The sequence below is a fragment of the Onychostoma macrolepis genome, chromosome 03 (assembly GCF_012432095.1).
Source record: "Onychostoma macrolepis isolate SWU-2019 chromosome 03, ASM1243209v1, whole genome shotgun sequence".
NCBI lineage: Eukaryota > Metazoa > Chordata > Actinopteri > Cypriniformes > Cyprinidae > Onychostoma > Onychostoma macrolepis.
The window spans coordinates 19,133,166-19,152,428 of NC_081157.1; the positions used below are offsets into that span (position 1 = coordinate 19,133,166).

Below are 19,263 nucleotides of genomic sequence, written 5' to 3' on the forward strand. Positions count from 1 at the left end.
GATTGCGATCTTCAAACCCCACCTTCAGTCACACTAACCAATGAGAAACACACATGGCCTGAAGAATAAGATGATGCTCTCACATCTCTTCACCATCATGATGGCGATGAAGGAAAACGCACGATATGTTTTAATGCTTAAACGAAAGCTGCTGAGTTTAAAACAGAAAAGGGGGGAAAAAAGTCAAATCTAAAGTTGCCTATAGGTTTTGATGCTTTTGTGAATTAATAAACTGAAATGAACTTTCACTGCTTTGTGTTTTATGTAATGACATTATACTCTTTACAAATACTGGATAAAGAGCTGGAGTCAGTAACACAATTAGAGTTATAAAACAGAAAGTTCGGGTTCTGGCTGCTGATTGGTCAATACAGCTCCAGTCGCGCTAAAATCCACTTAAAATTGTTTAGGCTATATGAAATATTAATTCATAAAATACTTTTTAATGAAAACTTGTGTTCTTAAAATAATTTATAAAATGTACTAACCATATTGTAAACACACACACTCTTCCCATATAAAGTATATCTATAGGCTACTCTAAAGTGATAAGTTGACTTAACTTAAAAAAATTGAGGAAACCCGTTGCCTTAAAATTATTAAGTAAATAATAATTTTAAAAAAGTCAATTGTCAAGTTCACTTAACTTTTCTTTTACTATTATTATTTACTTAATAATTTTAAGGCAACGGGTTTCCTCAATTGTTTTAAGTTAAGTCAACTTATCACTTTTTACAGTGTATAATCTGTTATTATTGTAAAATATTGGCAGATGAGTTTTGTGAAATTTAATAGGCTACATTAATTATAAATGCAGCCATAACTAATATTGTTATGTTAAACTGACTAATGATGTTTTACAAAATATGACATTGGAGGTTTTATTCCAGAAAATATTTGAAAAGATTTATTATAAATACAAGTAAAAATATTGACTAATATTAATACAGTATATGAAGAGTTCAGATGCAAAAGCCTCCAAGTGCCGTTTGAAATTTTCTTCTAAAAAGAGCATTTTTTTATCAGGCTCCTATGTGTAGGTTCAGCAATTTCACTTTAATGGCAATGAACAGGTTCTTTTCATTGCTATTTAAGTGAAATAACTGAACATAAACATATGGATAAAAATGCTAATTTTAGCAGAAAATTTCAAACGACACTTAGAGGCTTTTGCATCTGAACTCTTCATATGTCTTTTTTTCATATAGAGATTTTTTTTTAGGCTACCAGAAGCATGGCCGTAGCCAGGCTTTAAAAATTAGTGAGGTCCGGATGGGGGGATGGTTGAGGGGAGATTGGATGCTATAATAACCTCTTATTATAGAATTGTGCTATAATAACCCCTATATATACAACTCATTATACACTATTAACACTTTAAAATAGACAGAAATTTTTGTGAAAGAAAGAAGTTTTCTCTGTTTTGGAGGGATTTTAATTTTTAAATCATACCCTATTTATTGCATCAAAATTTGTTAATACTTTTCAATAGTTATGGGGTGGATAATTTTATCAGTTGTTTATTATACATGCAACAATACTGTTATAGTTTTTATTTATAACTATTGCTGTGTAGCTGATAACTTTGTCTAGTGCTCTTATAAATGTTTATAGCATGATTTGTGAAAATTTAACTACTATACCGAATGACTTGGCATATACTTCTTCATAGTGTTTGCATATTTCATTTTATTCTGTAACCTACTTTTTCTACAGATCTCTGCACTAGTGTTAAATGCTACTGTTTTTGACAGCGTTGATAACGTTTCTGACAGATAATATGAATGTTTTTTTATTTTTATTTTTTTTGCGTTTCCCTTATCGAATGTTGTAGGGTAGGCTATGTCAGAAATGGGCTTTTTTGATTACTGGTGATTACTGCGATGCAGTGTTGCCAGATATTGCTATTAAAATGAGCAAAAGCCCATCAGTAAATAAAAATAAACTGAATATATTACAAATCTTTTGCAAATAAGATAAGATAAAGATATCGCTGACCCTAAACCGCAAGGTCCTACATTATTAACTTTCTAAAGTGTCAAATTAAGTGGGAAAGACAAGTCAAAAACGTGCATATTAGCTGGATTTGGCAACACGGAGACTGCGCTCGCGTCCTCACTCGCAACTCTCTCAAGCCTCGTTCACTCCGCCAGTCTCGCAGCGATCATTTTCATACCACGGACGCTAAACATTCTTGCAAACTGTCTAAACTGAATTATACATACAGACATATGAGGAGTTTAATAGCAAATTGGTCATTCAGAGAACAAATTTTATTTTTGAACATGAAAAATTTACCGAGGTTCGGACCTCGATGACCTCATAGCTGGCTACGGGCCTGACCAGAAGTGATTTCATCACCTGTGACCCTACAGTACAAGCAGTTTGGAAAATAGATGGACGGACGGACGGACGGACGGACGGACGGATGGATGGATGGATGATTTCATCATCATCAGTAATACAGTAACTGGTGCTTAAAAAATCTGACACAGACCTGCTTATTATTTCTAAAATTTGCTACTGATTATGGATTACAGCACTGTAATCATTCATTTACATTATTTAAAAGCACAAATTGTCTGTTAATAAGGGAAGGGATGTTTTTCCATTGTTATCAGATGGCCACTTGAAGCAATAATAAGACTTTTTATTGTTTATGTGTAAATTATTTTTCCTCAGATCTCCACACACTTTTATTTAATTTAAAATGTTCAGCTTTATTATTTATGAAAATCATACCCAGGAAAACAAATACTATATCATAATATTTTTCTCATCAGTATACAAACTGATGGTACATCCAAAAATACCCTTAAAAAGGTACAATGGAATTGATGGTATTAGATTGTGATACCATGGTACTTTGATATATACTGTACCATGGTACTGAATACTTACTCTATTTATGAATAAAATAGGTTCTCCAAGAAACTTCCAAGCATTCAATAATACATGTTTAAATTAGCATGGAAGTACCATGGTACCTATTTGATTAGTGGCCTTACATCAGAGAAATAAACCAATAATACCATCCTTCAGGCCAGCAGTCATTTGACCAGCAGTTAAAGCAACATGCGCTGATGAAACAGTTCTCTGAATCCTCTGAGTTCTCAGAAGGACAATCAAATAGATCCTCTTTGGGAGACATTAAAAAGCGATTGTTTACTGAGTTTGCGTCAAGTACCTGATAAATATGTTCTCCTTCAATCTAGTCCACCTGGACCCTCAGAGTAAAACGATTATTAAGTCTCTCCTGGGAAACCTTACGACAGCAGCCGGTTGTTTGTTAGCTTAACACATTTTACACAAACATTGCACTATTGAACATGGAAGCCACTAAATCCATTAGCAATATGAATGTTTCTCTGTGAACACGTCATAATATAGACACAGAGGTGCGGGTGTGCTGTTACCATTTGAGACTGGAGAGTGTTTTTGATATTTATAGTGTAATACTAAGTATGGTGGAGGTGGAGTACCTAAGAAAATGAGCCGGACCCCCAGATGAGTGTGTGATCAGCCCCGTGGATCAATGGAGAATGTGTGGCTGGAATCAGGCTGGAGCACTCAGAGCACCCTGACTGCAGACACACTGATTGGGCTGATGGAGATGAACACAGGACTTCATCAATAGCAAGCAAATGGAAAGGATCTATTCACAGCTAGCTGGTTCCCTACACTCTGTTCAAAAGATGGGGGAAAAAATAGGTTTACATGATGTTTCTGATTACCCGTGTGTTTTTCTACACTTTGCATATTTTTGACTTGTTTGTTGATTTAGTAGTCATATTTTGTATAACAAAAAACATTGTTTTAACCTACATATGACAAGCAGCTTAAAAATGGAAAATAATAGAATAGAATAGAATAGAATAGAATAGAATAGAATAGAATAGAATTGAACTGAATTCATATAATACGATAGCCTTAAGCATCCCTGGGAATCTACACATGACAAACAGTTTATAGAATAGAATAGAATAGAATAGAATAGAATAGAATAGAATAGAATAGAATAGAATAGGCTACAGAATCCCTGAGAACCTACTTAGGACAAGCAGTTTGTAAAATTAAGAATAGAATAGAATAGAATAGGCTTTAGCATTCCGAAGAACCTACACAGGACAAGCTGTTTGGAAGAGAAGAGAAGAGAAGAGAAGAGAAGAGAGAGAAGAGAAGAGAAGAAGAGAAGAGAAGAGAAGAGAGAGAGAAGAGAAGAGAGAAGAAGAGAAGAGAAGAGAAGAGAAGAGAAGAGAGAAGAGAAGAGAAGAGAAGAGAAGAAGAGAAGAGAAGAAGAGAAGAGAAGAGAAGAGAAGAGAAGAGAGGGAAGGGAAGAGAAGAGAAGAGGTTCCACCATCCCTGAGAACATACATAGGACAAACAGTTCGGAAAATTGGGAATAGAATAGAATAGAATAGAATAGGATTCAGTATTCCTGGGACCTACATAGGACAAGAAATTTGGAAAATATAGAATAGAATAGAATAGAATAGAATAGAATAGAATAGAATAGAATAGAATAGAATAGAATAGGCTTCAATATTCCTGAGAACCTACAAATGGACAAGCAGTTTGGAAAATTGAAACAGAACAGAATAGAATAGAATAGAATAAATATAAAACTAAACTTTGTTAAAAAAAATTAAAAAAAATAAAGTATGTTGTGTGAGCCAGTGCAAAACTGACATGCAAGGTGTTTTAGCATGTTGTTATGCAGTTGCTAAGACAATCTGGGTGGTGGCCAGGGAGTTGCTAAGATGCTGTGCAAGGTTTTTAGCGTATTGCTTTGCAGTTGCTAGGGTGTTGCTAAGGTGTTCTGGTGGTTGCTAAGTGGTTACTCATTGGCCCAATCAAAAGAGCCCACCTCCAAGTCTCTATGATATTCTGTCTAGATATGACACAAGTGCATCCTTTGGTGTAAGTCTATGGGAATTTTTTGGTCACTTGATTGGATAGAGAAGCAATAGCACACCTCTCCTCAGCATGCTACATGATTTGAGGTGTCATTCATGCCTTAATCACAAACTGTGTGGGATGAGTTACACATTGTAGTTTAATACCTAGAGCTGGGGTATGGGGGGACCTAAACCAAGTATAAGCAATAGTAATAGTAACTTAAACAGATGATGACAACACAAACTCTTCTAATATGTTATTGCCTTTATTTCACCTTTTGAACAACATAGCCACAGACAAACCCCATGTGTCTTCACAGCTGTATATTGATGTATGCCGTGTAAATTAAAACACTTGAGATTATGCTGCCAGGATGCATCTGTGGTAACTGAGGAGTGGTAGGTGTGAAATAAGCCTGAAAACATGATGTTAACACCAATTATAGCTGCAGGTTGAGCATGATGCTCTTTGAGGAGAGGCCGCATTGTCTGACAAGTGGACCAACACAACAAATGTCAGCACTCTGACCTTTCTATGGCATTATTTTTCGAAAGCACTCGCTGAAAGAAGGTTCTGTGCATATTTTATCTTGACCAATGCATGAAGGACAGAACTGACATTCCATCTGCATATGGGTTTTACATTATGTTTGCTGTTACAAATACTGAGACACACTGCTGTTCAAATGTTTGGGGTCGGTAGGTTTATTTGATCTCCTGTGCTCACCAAGGCTGAAAAAAATGCAATAAAATAGTAATACTGTGAAATATTATTACAATTTAACATAACTGTTTTCTATTTTAATATCTGTTAAAATGTCATTTATTCCTGTGACGCAAAGCTGCATTTTCAGCATCATTACTCCAGTCTTCAGAGTCACATGATTCTTCAGAAATCATTCTAATATACTGATTTTCTGCTCAAGAAATAATTCTTATTACTAATGTTGAAAACAGTTTTGCTAGCTACTAAATACTTTTATTGTAATTTTTCCATTACATTTAATGCATCTGTGCTGAATTAAAGATTTAATTTCTTTCAAAAGAAAAAAAAATCTTACTGACCCCAAACTTTTGAATGGTAGTACAAAAATATAAAGTAAACAGTGGTCCCGAAAATATTTTTGGACACCTAAGCCACATGTAAATGTAACAGCATTAACAAAGTATTATCTGCACAATTTATGCCACTTGTTTTCATTATCTCATGCAAGAAGTGTCAATAATGAGTCCAAATAATTTTGCGGGGTTACTATTATATTTGAAAAGAATTTTAAGAACACAAATTTTCATCTTAATATTATTTTATCAAGCATATTCACAAGTGTACAGCCTTCTGCCAGAAGTTACAGTCCCTGGCATAACAGATGGTTGCTATGCAACTAAAATGTGTTTCATTGTCTTTGTACTGTACTCTGGGACAATGACAATGAATGTGAATCTAATCTAATAATGATCTGTTATGGGTGCTGGTCAGTAAAAGAAATGTAAAATCGAGATTATTATACTGTAGCTTCATTGTGGCACAATGAGAACTAAATACGTTACATGAAAATATTGCATGTACATATTCATCTAATCATCCACATTATGGTTATTTTAATGACTATGATTAAACAAAGGATCAAAAAAAGATATAGCGTATAAACTGATTATCCAACAGCTCTGTTTCGGGAAGAAGAACATTCTGAGAGAGAGTTTCCCAAATCCATAAATCGGATATTTCTCAAATAATTTGAAATACATGACTTAAGTGAGTCTAGTTTTAAGCCCTCAAGTAACATCACTGATGAGTGCTGTTAGTGAAATCAAAGCATGTTTTTAACCCTCGCCTGCAGATATGAATCCCATTATATTCCACAACAGCTATCATGTAAATAAAAGCGTCTTGAGCACAGCTGTCAAGACCTCTAGGCGTAATAACTCAACTAAAAACATACCATACCTTTACAGACGGTTTGAGTATTGTGACACATCCCTCAAGGCGTTATAGGGAATTTTCTAATTAACATGAGAGAGAAAATTGATGTCAGCTTTATCAACGCCAGGCTGATAATATCATCGATTCTTTAACCTCTTTAGCTTGGAAATGAGCACTTCAGTGAAAAACAAACAAATGTTCTTTATTAAGGGGGAAAAAAGCAATATGATTGTACAACTATCTAATGTAATAACTGGCCTGTGTTATCATCTGCTGTAAAGGTCAGTGTCATACAACTGTAAACAACATAATGTGATACAATTTGTTTAGCTGTCAGTGAAGAGGCTAGAGACAACTGTGATTTTATCAAGCAGGGCAAGTTCCCGGATCAGCATCCTTGTAGATCCTGGAACTACAATCATATCAGCTTAAATCTGTGTATTATGTGTATACTGTGCTTAGTGATTCAATGCATATTCTTATTAACCTAATTCACTCTGAACGTATGTGGTAACATTCTGGGTTCGATTTAGAATCCCAATTATTGCTTAAACCTTTCACCTTGTTAAAGTGTCATTTGAGCTATACAGGGTGTGAATTCTTTCCCGTGTGAGTGGAGGTAAGAGCTGAGAGCTGTGAAATTAAAACGATTTTGCCTATTAGGGAAATGAACTGAAAACTCAGCGGTTTGAGTTGTTGAGGATGGTGCTGCCATCCACAGGTTACATCATGTATTACAGCCTCTTTGATTGGGCCTTTTTAGTTGTAATACATCAAATCCCATTTAGCCTAATGCTCACTTTTTTATAATTCTACATAAAAATCTAGTTTTCTACAATTACTTCGCTCGGTCTAATGAAGTTAAGCTGAAAGCTACACTACTATTCAAACGTTGGGTCGGTAAGTTGTAGTTGGTCTTTTGTAAAACAGTAAAATATCATTAAAATTTAAAATGGCTGTTTTATATTGTATTGTATTTTAAAATACAATTTATTCCTGTGATGTTAAAGTTGATTTTTCAGCATTTTCAGTCTTGTGTGTCACATGATCCTTCAGAAATCATTCTAATATGATTTGCTGCTCAAGAAACAGGTCTTATTTTTATCATTGCTGAAAAGAGTTAAAATTGTGAGAATTTTTAAAGAATGAAATAGAAATATTTGTAACATGTCTTTACTGTCACTTTTGATCTACTTAATGCATTCTTGTGTAAAGTATTACATTTTTAGCAGGGGAGGAATCAATCCGTAAACGTCTAACCCGAAGTGAAAATGTTTAATAGGTTTTAAGAAAAAGACGCTACAAAGTATCACCTCTCATACCGTCACATACCAGTAGGTCCTTGGGTTCACATTTCAAACGCTTCATTTAACACCCGATAGATTATGCAACAACAACAGACAACATCTCCTAGTACAACGTTTTATTAGGCACAAGGCGGGAGGGAGTTGTGTTTACAGTATCATTATCCCAAATGCCCTCTCTCTGAGTGTTTGCATCTATGACCCTGGCCTGGGATCAGTTTCAGATCGCCTCCAGTTCAAACATCAACTTGACATCATTTCTAAACATTCTATATTACAGACCTGAGCTCAGTTAACACTGGATTCTGGGATGTGACAGTGTTTGATGGCAGAACAGGTTACATTTGGTTGGTGATGTCACATTGCATTTCCCTTTTCATGATATAATTTACTGTGGTGTTTCAGTTTCCGGAGTGCGACCTGCACTGATCTCCCAGCTCTCATCACTGTAGTAACGGGTACACGCAGTCGAAGTGGCCCAGGTTCTGGCAGGCCTTGAGCCAGCGCTGTACGTTAGCAGGTGCAGAGGCGGTCTGGCCGGCCCGCAGGACGCAGCAGGCACACACTATATCAGCGAGAGAGAACTCCTGACCCAGTAGCCACGGCGAACGTCCCAGAGCCGAGTTTAGTGACCTCAGCACGGCCGCCCGTTCTTTATTGCCCCCCTCGGCCAGCTGGAAAACTGCCATGTCGATCCAGAAGTCCATCTGCGTGGCAGCGACCGGGTCCTGGGGTTCGGCACCCAAAAGACGGAAGAGAAAGCGGGCGACGTTGGCCTCCCCCTCGATCGGGCACATGCTCTGTGTGTTGAACTTCATCTGCAGCTTTGACACTGAACGGAAAAAGATACAACAATTAGCATGTCCAAATATCTGGAAAAAAAACAAAAAAGTGTTTTGTTTTTTTCTTTCCAGAAAGAGAAACAAAAACTTTTGTTTAATTGTGCACAATTCATCAGTGCACATTATTACAAAAAAAAAAAAAGTTTGTCTTTGTAATTGTTGATCAAAGTATGATAGCCTGCTCCGCCTTTAAATCAATGCACCCTTCTTTTCAGCTTTTTTGTTGTTGTTGACTGGAAGCCAAATAGTTTCAGGAGGAGTTGTCCACCACCTTACAAACAACACGTCTGGCAGGTATAAACACCCACCATTCACAATCAAATCTAGTGGTGCCAAAAGCACCCGTACTTCTGTACCACATTGATACTGACATTTTAAAAATGTAACACCAGTTTTCCTGCAGTACCAGCAGCACAGAGAACAGACATCTGTGCAAGCGCTCTGTGAAGCGTCCAAGGATTCTCTTTTTTTTTTTTAGCATTATAGCATTACAGTCAGAATCTGCTTAACACCACTCAAAGAATACTGAAAAAAGGTATTATATTTCAACAGAAATATGAAGCATGATAAGAAATGTGTCTTGAGCAGCAAATCAGCATATTAGAGTGACTTCTGAAGGATCATGTGACACTGAAGACTGGAGTGATAATGCTGAAAATTAAGCTTTGATCACAGGAATAAATTTCAAATATAATAAAATAGATGTGATTCCAAAAAATGCTCTTTTGTCACTTAATACTTTATTTTGTTGGGTCAGTCTATTTAATTACAAAAAAAGTTTGATTTTACATTTATCACCAGCAGAAAAAAAAAAAAGAAAAAAAAAAAGAAAAAAAACGTTTCGGCTTCAGTGAGTTGAATAATTCATTGAATGAATGAGGAATTCAATTTTTCTGTTTTTCTTTAATGAGATATAACTGCTCGAATCAATTTTAATATTTTGTGGAGTGTGTACCTTTAATCACTTTAATCATTGTCCATTGTTAAGTTATTTTGATTTTTAATTGGGGTAGTTAATGTTGGTGATTGTCTAACTATTAACTATTTTTTAAACTGTTTAACGGTTATAAATATGGGATCCTCTACGATTCATGTTATAGCCATAGTCAGGTTTAATCAAGATGTAATATATCGGTAGATGAAGCAATATGTGCTATATACAAATGGGAATTGACCAGCATTTGAATGGAATGTATGTGCTTACAAGTGCTGTCAAACAATTAATCGCATCAAAATAAATGTTTATACATTATGTAAACAAAAACTTTTATTTTGGATGCAATTAATTGTTTGACAGCACTAGTATTTAGAGACTTAACACTGGTTAATGAATAATGACGTCAATATAATTAATGATTTAAAAAGTGTGTTGAGGGATTGAATTATTCAATGCCCTGAACCAATATGTTTGTGATTTGTGCTGCTAGTGCAGATCATGGTTTCATATATTAAATATAATAAAACAAAGCAGTTTTAAATTGTAAAATTAACCAATACTACATAATTTACTGTATTTTTGATCAAATAAATTCAGCCTTGGTGAGCATAATTTACAAATACAAACCCAAACTTCTGAAAGATAGTTTACTTTTTTTCAATGCTGAAATCCCACTAATTTTGATTTCCATGTCTCCAAACTTCTGATGGAAACCCAAGATTTCATCTGTTCCAAAACTGGCAATTTTTAGTTAATCAGACCTCACTGCACACCAAAAACACCTTCAAATTCAGTTCCACTCAGTTTCCAGGCATTCTGAAGTGTTGCATTTCAAATGACACCTCCACAAAAGCTTTTCAAGCTACTCATTTTGGCCTCTTTCCTAGTTGAGTCTTACACATTTAGCATGACATCTTCACACATACTCTAGAGGAGTGTTAAGCAGATCAGTTTCACACTTGGCATACAAGAGAACCATGATTCCTTGAATGCACAAGATACAGTGGCCCTCCGGGAAAACGCATTCTGGTAAACCTTAGTGCTGCTCTCTTTTTACCCTCTCACCATCTTTCCATATGAGAGTGAAGCCGAGCTGAAAGCGCTGGCGGGCGTAGCTTTCTATGTGCCGTGGGCCCAGGCAGGAGAGCAGCGGAGGAGGCACAGTGCTCACAGAGGAGTGCACATGCACACTGGAGAGCACCTGGTAGCGCTGGCATAGCAGACCATGAAGAACCAGCAGGGACAGAGGAGGATGGGCAGGGTTGGCATTAATCACGATGTCTCTCAGCGCACCCAGGTCCTGGAGGACAACCAGGAACAATTCAGTAAGATTTAACAGTGAGTACATCAAGCTGTTTACCAGATGAACGAGCAAACATTGTAACATGCCACATTGATATGGAATTCAGCTGAGGTGCATGTGTATGCGTGAACCTTAAAATAGTGTTTGATCACAACTTACAGAGTCTGAACAATCAGTTTTATATAGTGCTTTCAAACAATTACATCCAAAATAAAAGTTTTTGTTTACATAATATACAGGTGCATCTTAAAAAGTGTTTTAATATTGTGAAAAAGTTATTTTTCTTTCTTTTTATTTTTCAAAAAGTGAAACTTTGCATGTAATTAATCTAGTGTATACGAAAGTAAAACATTAAGTTTTTTTTTTTTAATTTTTGATGATTAGAGCTTACAACTCATGAAAGTCAAAAATCCAGCATGTCAAAATATTAGAATATTTCCTAAGATTCTTTAAAGTATCTTCATTTATGCATTCAATACTTGGCCGGGGCTCCTTCAGCACAAACTCCAGCATCAGTGAGGTGTGGCATGGAAGCGGTCAGCCTGTGGCACTGCTGAGGCACTATTGAGCCTTCAGCTCGTCTGTATTGTTGGAACGACTGTTTCTCATCTTTCTCTTGAAAATATCCCATAGATTGCATATGGGGTTCAGGTCAGGCATGTTGGCTGACCAATCAAGCACAGTTATATCATGGTCAGCAAACCACTTGGAAGTGGTTTTGGCACTGTGGGGAGGTGCTAAAGTCCTGCTGGAAAAGGAAATCAGCATCTCCATGAAGCTTGTCAGCAGATAGAAGCATAAAGTACTCCAAAATCTCCTGGTAGACGAATGCATTAACTTTGGACTTGAAATACAATGGAGCAACACCAGCAGACGTCATGGCACCCCAAATCATGTCTGACATCAGAAACTTCACACTGGACTTCAAGCAGCTTGGATTATGTGCGACTCCAGTCTTCCTCCAGACTCAAGACCTTGATTTCCAAATGAAATGCAAAATTGTCTTTTATTTGAAAAGAGGACTTTGGGCCACTGAGCAACAGTCCAGTTCTTTTTCTCCACAGCCCAGGTAAGATGCTTCTGACGTTGTTTCTGGTTTCAGAAGTGACTTGATAGCCCTTTTCCTGAAGACGTCTGAGCGTGATGACTCTTGATGGACTGACTCCAGCTGAATTGGCTTTGCTTGACAGTATTCTCAAGCTTGAGGTCATCCCTGTTGCTTGTGCATCTTTTCCTATCCAAATTCTTCCTTCCAGTCAACTTTGCATTTAATATGCTTTGATACAGCACTCTGTGAACAGCCACACCTTTCAGTAATGACCTTCTGTGACTTACCCTCTTTGTGGAGGGTGTCAATGATTGTCTTCTGGACCATTGCTAAGTCAGCAGTCTTCCCTATTATTGTGGTTTCAAAGAACAAGAGATACCTGGAATTTATACTGTAGGGATGTTCATTTAATGAAACTCAAATGTAAATATTTTGAGATACTGCATTTTTGACTTTCATGAGCTGTAAGCTCTAATCATCAAAATTAAAACAAAACACTTCTGAAATGTTTTACTTTACACAGTACACACATACAGGTGCATCTCAAATTAGAATGTCGTGGAAAAGTTCATTTATTTCAGTAATTCAACTCGAATTGTTAAACTCGTGTATTAAATAAACTACTTCAGTCTGTGTGCATTGAATTTAAGTCTTTGGTTCTTTTAATTGTGATGATTTTGGCTCACATTTAACAAAAACCCACCAATTCACTCTCAACAAATTAGAATATGATGAAATGCCAATCAGCTAATCAACTCAAAACACCTGCAAAGGTTTCCTGAGCCTTCAAAATGGTCTCTCAGTTTGGTTCACTAGGCTACACAATCAAGGGGAAGTCTGCTGATCTGACAGTTGTCTAGAAGACAATCATTGACACCCTTTCACAAGGAGGGTAAGCCACAAACATTCATTGCCAAAGAAGCTGGCTGTTCACAGAGTGCTCTATCCAAGCATGTTAACAGAAAGTTGAGTGGAAGGAAAAAGTGTGGAAGAACAAGATGCACAACCAACCGAGAGAACCGCAGCCTTATGAGGATTGTCAAGCAAAATCGATTCAAGAATTTGGGTGAACTTCACAAGGAATGGACTGAGGCTGGGGTCAAGGCATCAAGAGCCACCACACACAGACGTGTCAAGGAATTTGGCTACAGTTATCCTCTCCTGAACCACAGACAACATCAGAGGCGTCTTACCTGGGCTAAGGAGAAGAAGAACTGGACTGTTGCCCAGTGGTCCAAAGTCCTCTTTTCAGATGAGAGCAAGTTTTGTATTTCATTTGGAAACCAAGGTCCTAGTGTCTGGAGGAAGGGTGGAGAAGCTCATAGCCCAAGTTGCTTGAAGTCCAGTGTTGAGTTTCCACAGTCTGTGATGATTTGGGGTGCAATGTCATCTGCTGGTGTTGGTCCGTTGTGTTTTTTGAAAACCAACGTCACTGCACCCGTTTACCAAGAAATTTTGGAGCACTTCATGCTTCCTTCTGCTGACCAGCTTTTTAAAGATGCTGATTTCATTTTTCAGCAGGATTTGACACCTGCCCACACTGCCAAAAGCACCAAAAGTTGGTTAAATGACCATGGTGTTGGTGTGCTTGACTGCCGAAATGAGGCAGTAATTAAAGCAAAAGGAGCCCCTACCAAGTATTGAGTACAGATACAGTAAATGAACATACTTTCCAGAAGGCCAACAACTCACTAAAAGTTGTTGTTTTTTTTTGGTCTTATGAAGTATTCTAATTTGTTGAGATAGTGAATTGGTAGGTTTTTGTTAAATGTGAGCCAAAATCATCACAATTAAAAGAACCAAAGACTTAGGTGAATCCCATTTCTCTGTCATACCCCTTCCCCTTCGTCTTACATACCCCTATGAAATGAGACACCACTTGGTTACAGTTACGTCATCATACACCGTCGCTAGCTGGCTGCTACGTCACCAGAGCCGACAAATGTTGATCACAAACTTTGGATCGTTTTACAAACTTGTTAAAACTGTAGACATGCATGGAGTCCATTCAAGGCTAGTCTGCGGGACTGTTGTGCAAATCAGCAATGTAACGTTAGCGTAGCAATCTAGCGATTTTTTAAAACGTTTCAATTAAGAACATGGTTGCAAATATATATGTACAGGAGCACAAAACAAGACTGTCGTAATTTTTAAATAAATGATTTAAGCCGAAAATACTTGAATACTTGATGATCTGGCCGCCATTGTTGCCGGTTGCGCAGTGTGTTCTGGGTACCCCTTGGTTTCAAGCAAGCTCGCGAAAATGCTTGGTTTTAAGGGGTATCTACCACTCTCCCTTAGCCCTACCCCTCGATCAAAACGAGAATTGGGATAGTCCTTACACTCACGTGAACGCGCAAAACTAAGGGGAAGGGGTAAGACAGAGAAATGGGATTCACCCTTAAACTACTTCAGTCTGTGTGCATTGAATTTATTTAATACACGAGTTTCACAATTTGAGTTGAATTACTGAAATAAATGAACTTTTCCACGACATTCTAATTTATTGACATGCACCTGTATATTATGTAAACAAAAACTTATTTTGGATGCAATTAATCGTTTGACAGCACTAGTTTTATAATATTTGTGTCACAAAATGTAAAGCTATTTTCAAACAAACACCAAATTTATCACATCGTCTCTATGAATCTCATGTTTTGGTTAATATCCGTCCATTTTCAAATAAAAGTCAACTGAGATGAAATACTTCTCATTTGTAAAGTATTTAATATGGAAGTCAAAAATATTGAAACTGAAATATTTGAGATGGTTTCACTACTTATTTTCTGTGGTATCGGTACACTGGTACCTGCTGCACTTTCTCGCTCTCTTTTCTCTCTGACACACATCGCCGTGTATTTTAATGAAATAAGCATAGTCTGTTGCACTGCGTGTTTCAATGGGATGTGTGTGTTCATTTACACATGAGCAGCTCGTGATCCAGTGTTTTCAGCATCCTGGTTCATATTAAATGCAGTACTCAATTTTCGCAAGTGTTGCAAGTTTAACATGCATTTGGAAGACAGTGTACACCAGTCACGCTTTATTTTCACATTCGCATAATTTCCAATATTTTTGTGGACAGATGATTACAGTATTCATCACATTTGTAATGAGAAGCGTTTGTAAACCTGTTGTCACACAAACTTAAAAAGGATTCCCTGCAGTTGTCTGCCAAATTAAAAGCTTAAGGGTTTAACACTTGCAAGTGAAGATATTAAGACTTAAGTATCATAATTTAACTACTGCAGTGTGAAGTTAATATAACTATTATAGTTATTATTTTACAGTGCAGTTCTATTACAATAGTGTTTTCCAGAACATCAGACATAATTTATTCATCACCTGTATTGTGCTCAATGTGCTGTGACTTAAAATGCATAAAGCAGCACACATATTTTGACTGGTACTGAATGAGAGCGGTATATGAACTAATTAATATATATATATATATATATATATAGCAATATTTCCCTTGTGCTGGTAGTTTTTATTATTATTAAAAAGTTTCCATTTATAATAAATATTGTTTATAATGAATGCCACTATAATTTATGCTTGTTTAATACTTATATTTTTTGTTTGATACTTTTATACATACTTTTCCATGCCATTGAATTTACCCAATTTTGTTGTGGAGTGAGGGGAACTAAGATATTATTACAGTGTTTATAATGTTTGTAAATGTTATTTTATTTACCTATATTTTACATTATTTCTGAATGCAATAATAAATGTGACTTACACAATGAAGAGACTTATCTGTGCTTTTTTTCTCTCAACAATGCAATTTTGACCCATATGCAATTTATTTTCTGGAAAATGTGGTATATTTATGAATTAGAATATATGTGTGTGTGTGTGTGTGTATACTATTAAGTAAATTAACTTTGATACTGTTCAAATTGAATGCCTTAATTTTTCTCCCTGTTACACTGAAAACAATATACTGAATATCAATATTTTTCTGTTATTGTCTTAAAGTTAGTTATTCCAATTTAGTAACAAGACAAGTTTTTAATCAACAGGTTTATCCATAAATAGGCATTACAATGTTGTTTAAAACAAACCATTTTTTCACTTAATTTCCAGAAGAAACAACCTCACAATTTACACCATGTCTGTGACATAAAATTACTTATTTCTTGATATACGATTTTAATCATAATGCCCATGCCTAATTATGGCTGCCAACCAGAAATAGAACACAAACAATAAGTTAACAGCCAACTAGGTTAACCGGACTAACATGTTTACGCTGATTTAGTGTTGACAGTAGGATGCTGAAGGAAAATACCTGAATACCTGAATCTTCAAGATAAATATAACCTGTCTAATGGCTCATGTAAGGGCTCACCTTGCCCAGTAAGGAGTCTAGATCTGCCGTTCCTCTGAACACAGACTCAGCAGGTCCGCATGACAGTGTGGAGGCGTCCAGGTCTGCGTCAGGAGTGGTCACGGTCTTTGCCAGGCCGTCGACCGTTGCCTTTAGCTCATACAGTCTTCTCAAGACCTCATCCTGTCGCTCCTCCAGCGTCTTCAGAGCAGGATCCACCTCCCCGTTCTGAAACCGACAAGATACAGATGAGAAGAGACTGCTTACATGCAATCTGCATGGATAGCTTCCCAAACATACAAATGTTCACTACAAAACAGCAAACTAACTATAGCTAAGTGCAAGTGGACCCTGATATAAATAATAGGCATCTCATTACCATATCATCATCAACATCCTTTCTAGTATTATCCATCTCCTTCCCAAGTATCTCAGGGAGTCGTAGCTGTTGTTAGTTGCTGCAGTGTATTAAACTGAAAGTGTGATTCCAGGAAATCAAACATCTCACTGGAGGACCAACCTCTCATTCCAGAGCACAAAGCACTGCAGATGTCAATCAAAGCGCATGCATGCATCCATTGCATCAGACAAACTGGATCCCGCATTAAGCGACTGTGTATTTTACGCATCTTTATGATTTTATGCTCATATGTGTGGTTTGAATGGTGAACCAATGCGTTTCCGATTACCTGAAGCGCGTGCTCTCCGCAGTTCATTCCCTGCGCGTGGATATTTGGTAACTTGTACATGCGGGTTGGCAAATCAATCTTTATGTCACCGGGACTGACGGGCTTTACCTTGTACATGGGCATGATGGCTGGTGACAAACGCACTCCAGTGCCAAAATAAAAGCACACAATCCAGATATGTTAGTTTTTGACGGGATTTGTCGATTTCTCGACAGTCCGTCTAGCAGCCAGCTAACAGCAGCTGAGTGGAGAAGAGGCCGTCGTACGTCATTTCCGGCGAGAATGAAAGCACTAGGGTCGCGCACAGTGACGCCAGAGGATCTGTTTTGACTTTATGAACATTTTTAGGATTGCTTAAAATTTATAGATATAAGAGGCCTTTAAAGACTTGATTTAGCAAATTCATTGGCTCAGTTTTATTTTAAAATTTTGTAGATTTGTTGCAAAATATGAAAAAGTAAAGGATGAAATTATGCACGCACTCTACGCACTGTATTCAGTACTTTTATATTATATTTGGGAAATATAACTGTTTTGTATGTTTATTGGCTATGCATTTATAGGCCTTTAAAATGTAATTATGTAAATAAGATTATGGATTTGTCAGTGTATATTGGGGTCAACATTAAATATATTCAGCATTCATGGTCACACATTTATCTTACAGTGTTCTTGTTTCTGTGTAGTTACATGCAGCCTACTAACTATGCCACTGGACTAGTAATATTTAAATATTTTGCAAAGCTGCTTGTAATTACACATTTGTATATATTTATATGTAACATTTATGTTTATATTATATTATATTATATACATTTATATATTTTGATTTATCACTGAGGTTTAACAGAAGTAATTTCTGTTAAATTACTGTTATTAACTATGTAATATTTAAATATTTGATTACACACTTGTACACAATTATACTTAAAATAATTTTATAGCGCATATATATAAATATATATATATATATATATGTGTGTGTGTGTGTGTGTGTGTGTATATAATTTTTAATTTAAAAAATAAATAAAAATTCTGTCTGTCTGTATATCCATCCATCCAGGCCCGGATTAACACAGTGTAGTGCCCTAGGGTGACCACATTTAAAGTGCACAACAAACACAACGAATATGCTGATCAGATTAGTCGCACAGGTGCACCTAAATATTTTTTGATAGTAGAGCCTTATAGTACTTTTCCATTGTAGAGCCCTGGCTATGTGTCGTGATATTTTCTCTTATTTTAATTTGCGCTAAAGTGATGCTTCCTATCTACTCTGACAGGGAGGAGGGGGCAAAACTGCGACCTGACCCAATCGCATTTCTTGTGTATATTGTATCATTAACTGTTCATTTTGTATGTATCTGCATCTCTTCCAGCAAAATAATATATTTACAAAACATGAAGAATATTTTAAAGGTCTAGTCATTATCTTAATCACTTGGTGCCCCCCTATATGGCCCTGGGGCACTCGCCCAATCCCGTCTATGGATAATCCGGCCCTGCATCCATCCATCCCAAACTATGCTTTTGTACTCTCTTTCTTTCCGCAGTGCAGGTCAGTGCTCATGTCCAGCAGAGGGCAGCACGCTACAACACCAGGCAGGGGAAGCTGGTTCTGTGCAACACTGACTTGAGTTGATGGATTCTGAAACGTGTTTGATCTATAGCACACTTCTAAACACACTTCCTTTATATTATATATATACCCCTTCCTTCGTACTCAATACACTTTACAGTTCATATCAAACACAACCAACTCAAAACAAGAAACACACCTTATATATAAACCATATTTGTTATCATTTCAGGCCTGGAAAAGAAATTTAACACGACAATTATTTAATATGACATTTTTAGTTATAATCAGTTCCAAAATATTTTATTGACTATAAAATGTTTAGTTTGTAAGTTGTGAGTGATTTCTGAAAATCTTTATCCAGTAAGCACAAACAAATGTCTGTGATTTACAGTCATAAACA

The 19,263-nt window shown here is 36.5% G+C and overlaps 1 protein-coding gene across 2 annotated transcripts; it reads right to left on the minus strand.

Moving 5' to 3' along the window:
- Positions 1 to 8,227: 8,227 nt before the first annotated feature.
- Positions 8,228 to 17,584, minus strand: aimp2 (aminoacyl tRNA synthetase complex interacting multifunctional protein 2). 2 transcript variants are annotated; one of them, XM_058771820.1, is made up of 4 exons: positions 17,390 to 17,584; positions 16,614 to 16,820; positions 10,968 to 11,202; positions 8,228 to 8,955 (listed from the first exon to the last, which is right to left on the minus strand). In XM_058771820.1, exons 1-4 carry the CDS (start codon positions 17,402 to 17,404, stop codon positions 8,567 to 8,569), a joined length of 846 nt encoding a protein of 281 aa, XP_058627803.1. In that variant the 5' UTR covers positions 17,405 to 17,584; the 3' UTR covers positions 8,228 to 8,566. The 2 variants fall into 2 exon arrangements, with proteins under 2 accessions (XP_058627803.1, XP_058627802.1); XM_058771819.1 differs by having other exon boundaries at positions 17,282 to 17,583.
- Positions 17,585 to 19,263: the final 1,679 nt, after the last annotated feature.

What these genes read in the sequence shown, in the direction of transcription:
- aimp2 (XM_058771819.1), bottom strand. Translation starts at nt 17,404, where the DNA reads ATGCCCATGTACAAGGTAAAGCCCGTCAGTCCCGGTGACATAAAGATT. An exon ending in GCGGAGAGCACGCGCTTCAG is followed by an intron (nt 16,821 to 17,281) that starts GTAATCGGAAAC and finishes TGTCGGTTTCAG; the next exon opens with AACGGGGAGGTGGATCCTGC. An exon ending in TAGACTCCTTACTGGGCAAG is followed by an intron (nt 11,203 to 16,613) that starts GTGAGCCCTTAC and finishes GTTGTCCTCCAG; the next exon opens with GACCTGGGTGCGCTGAGAGA.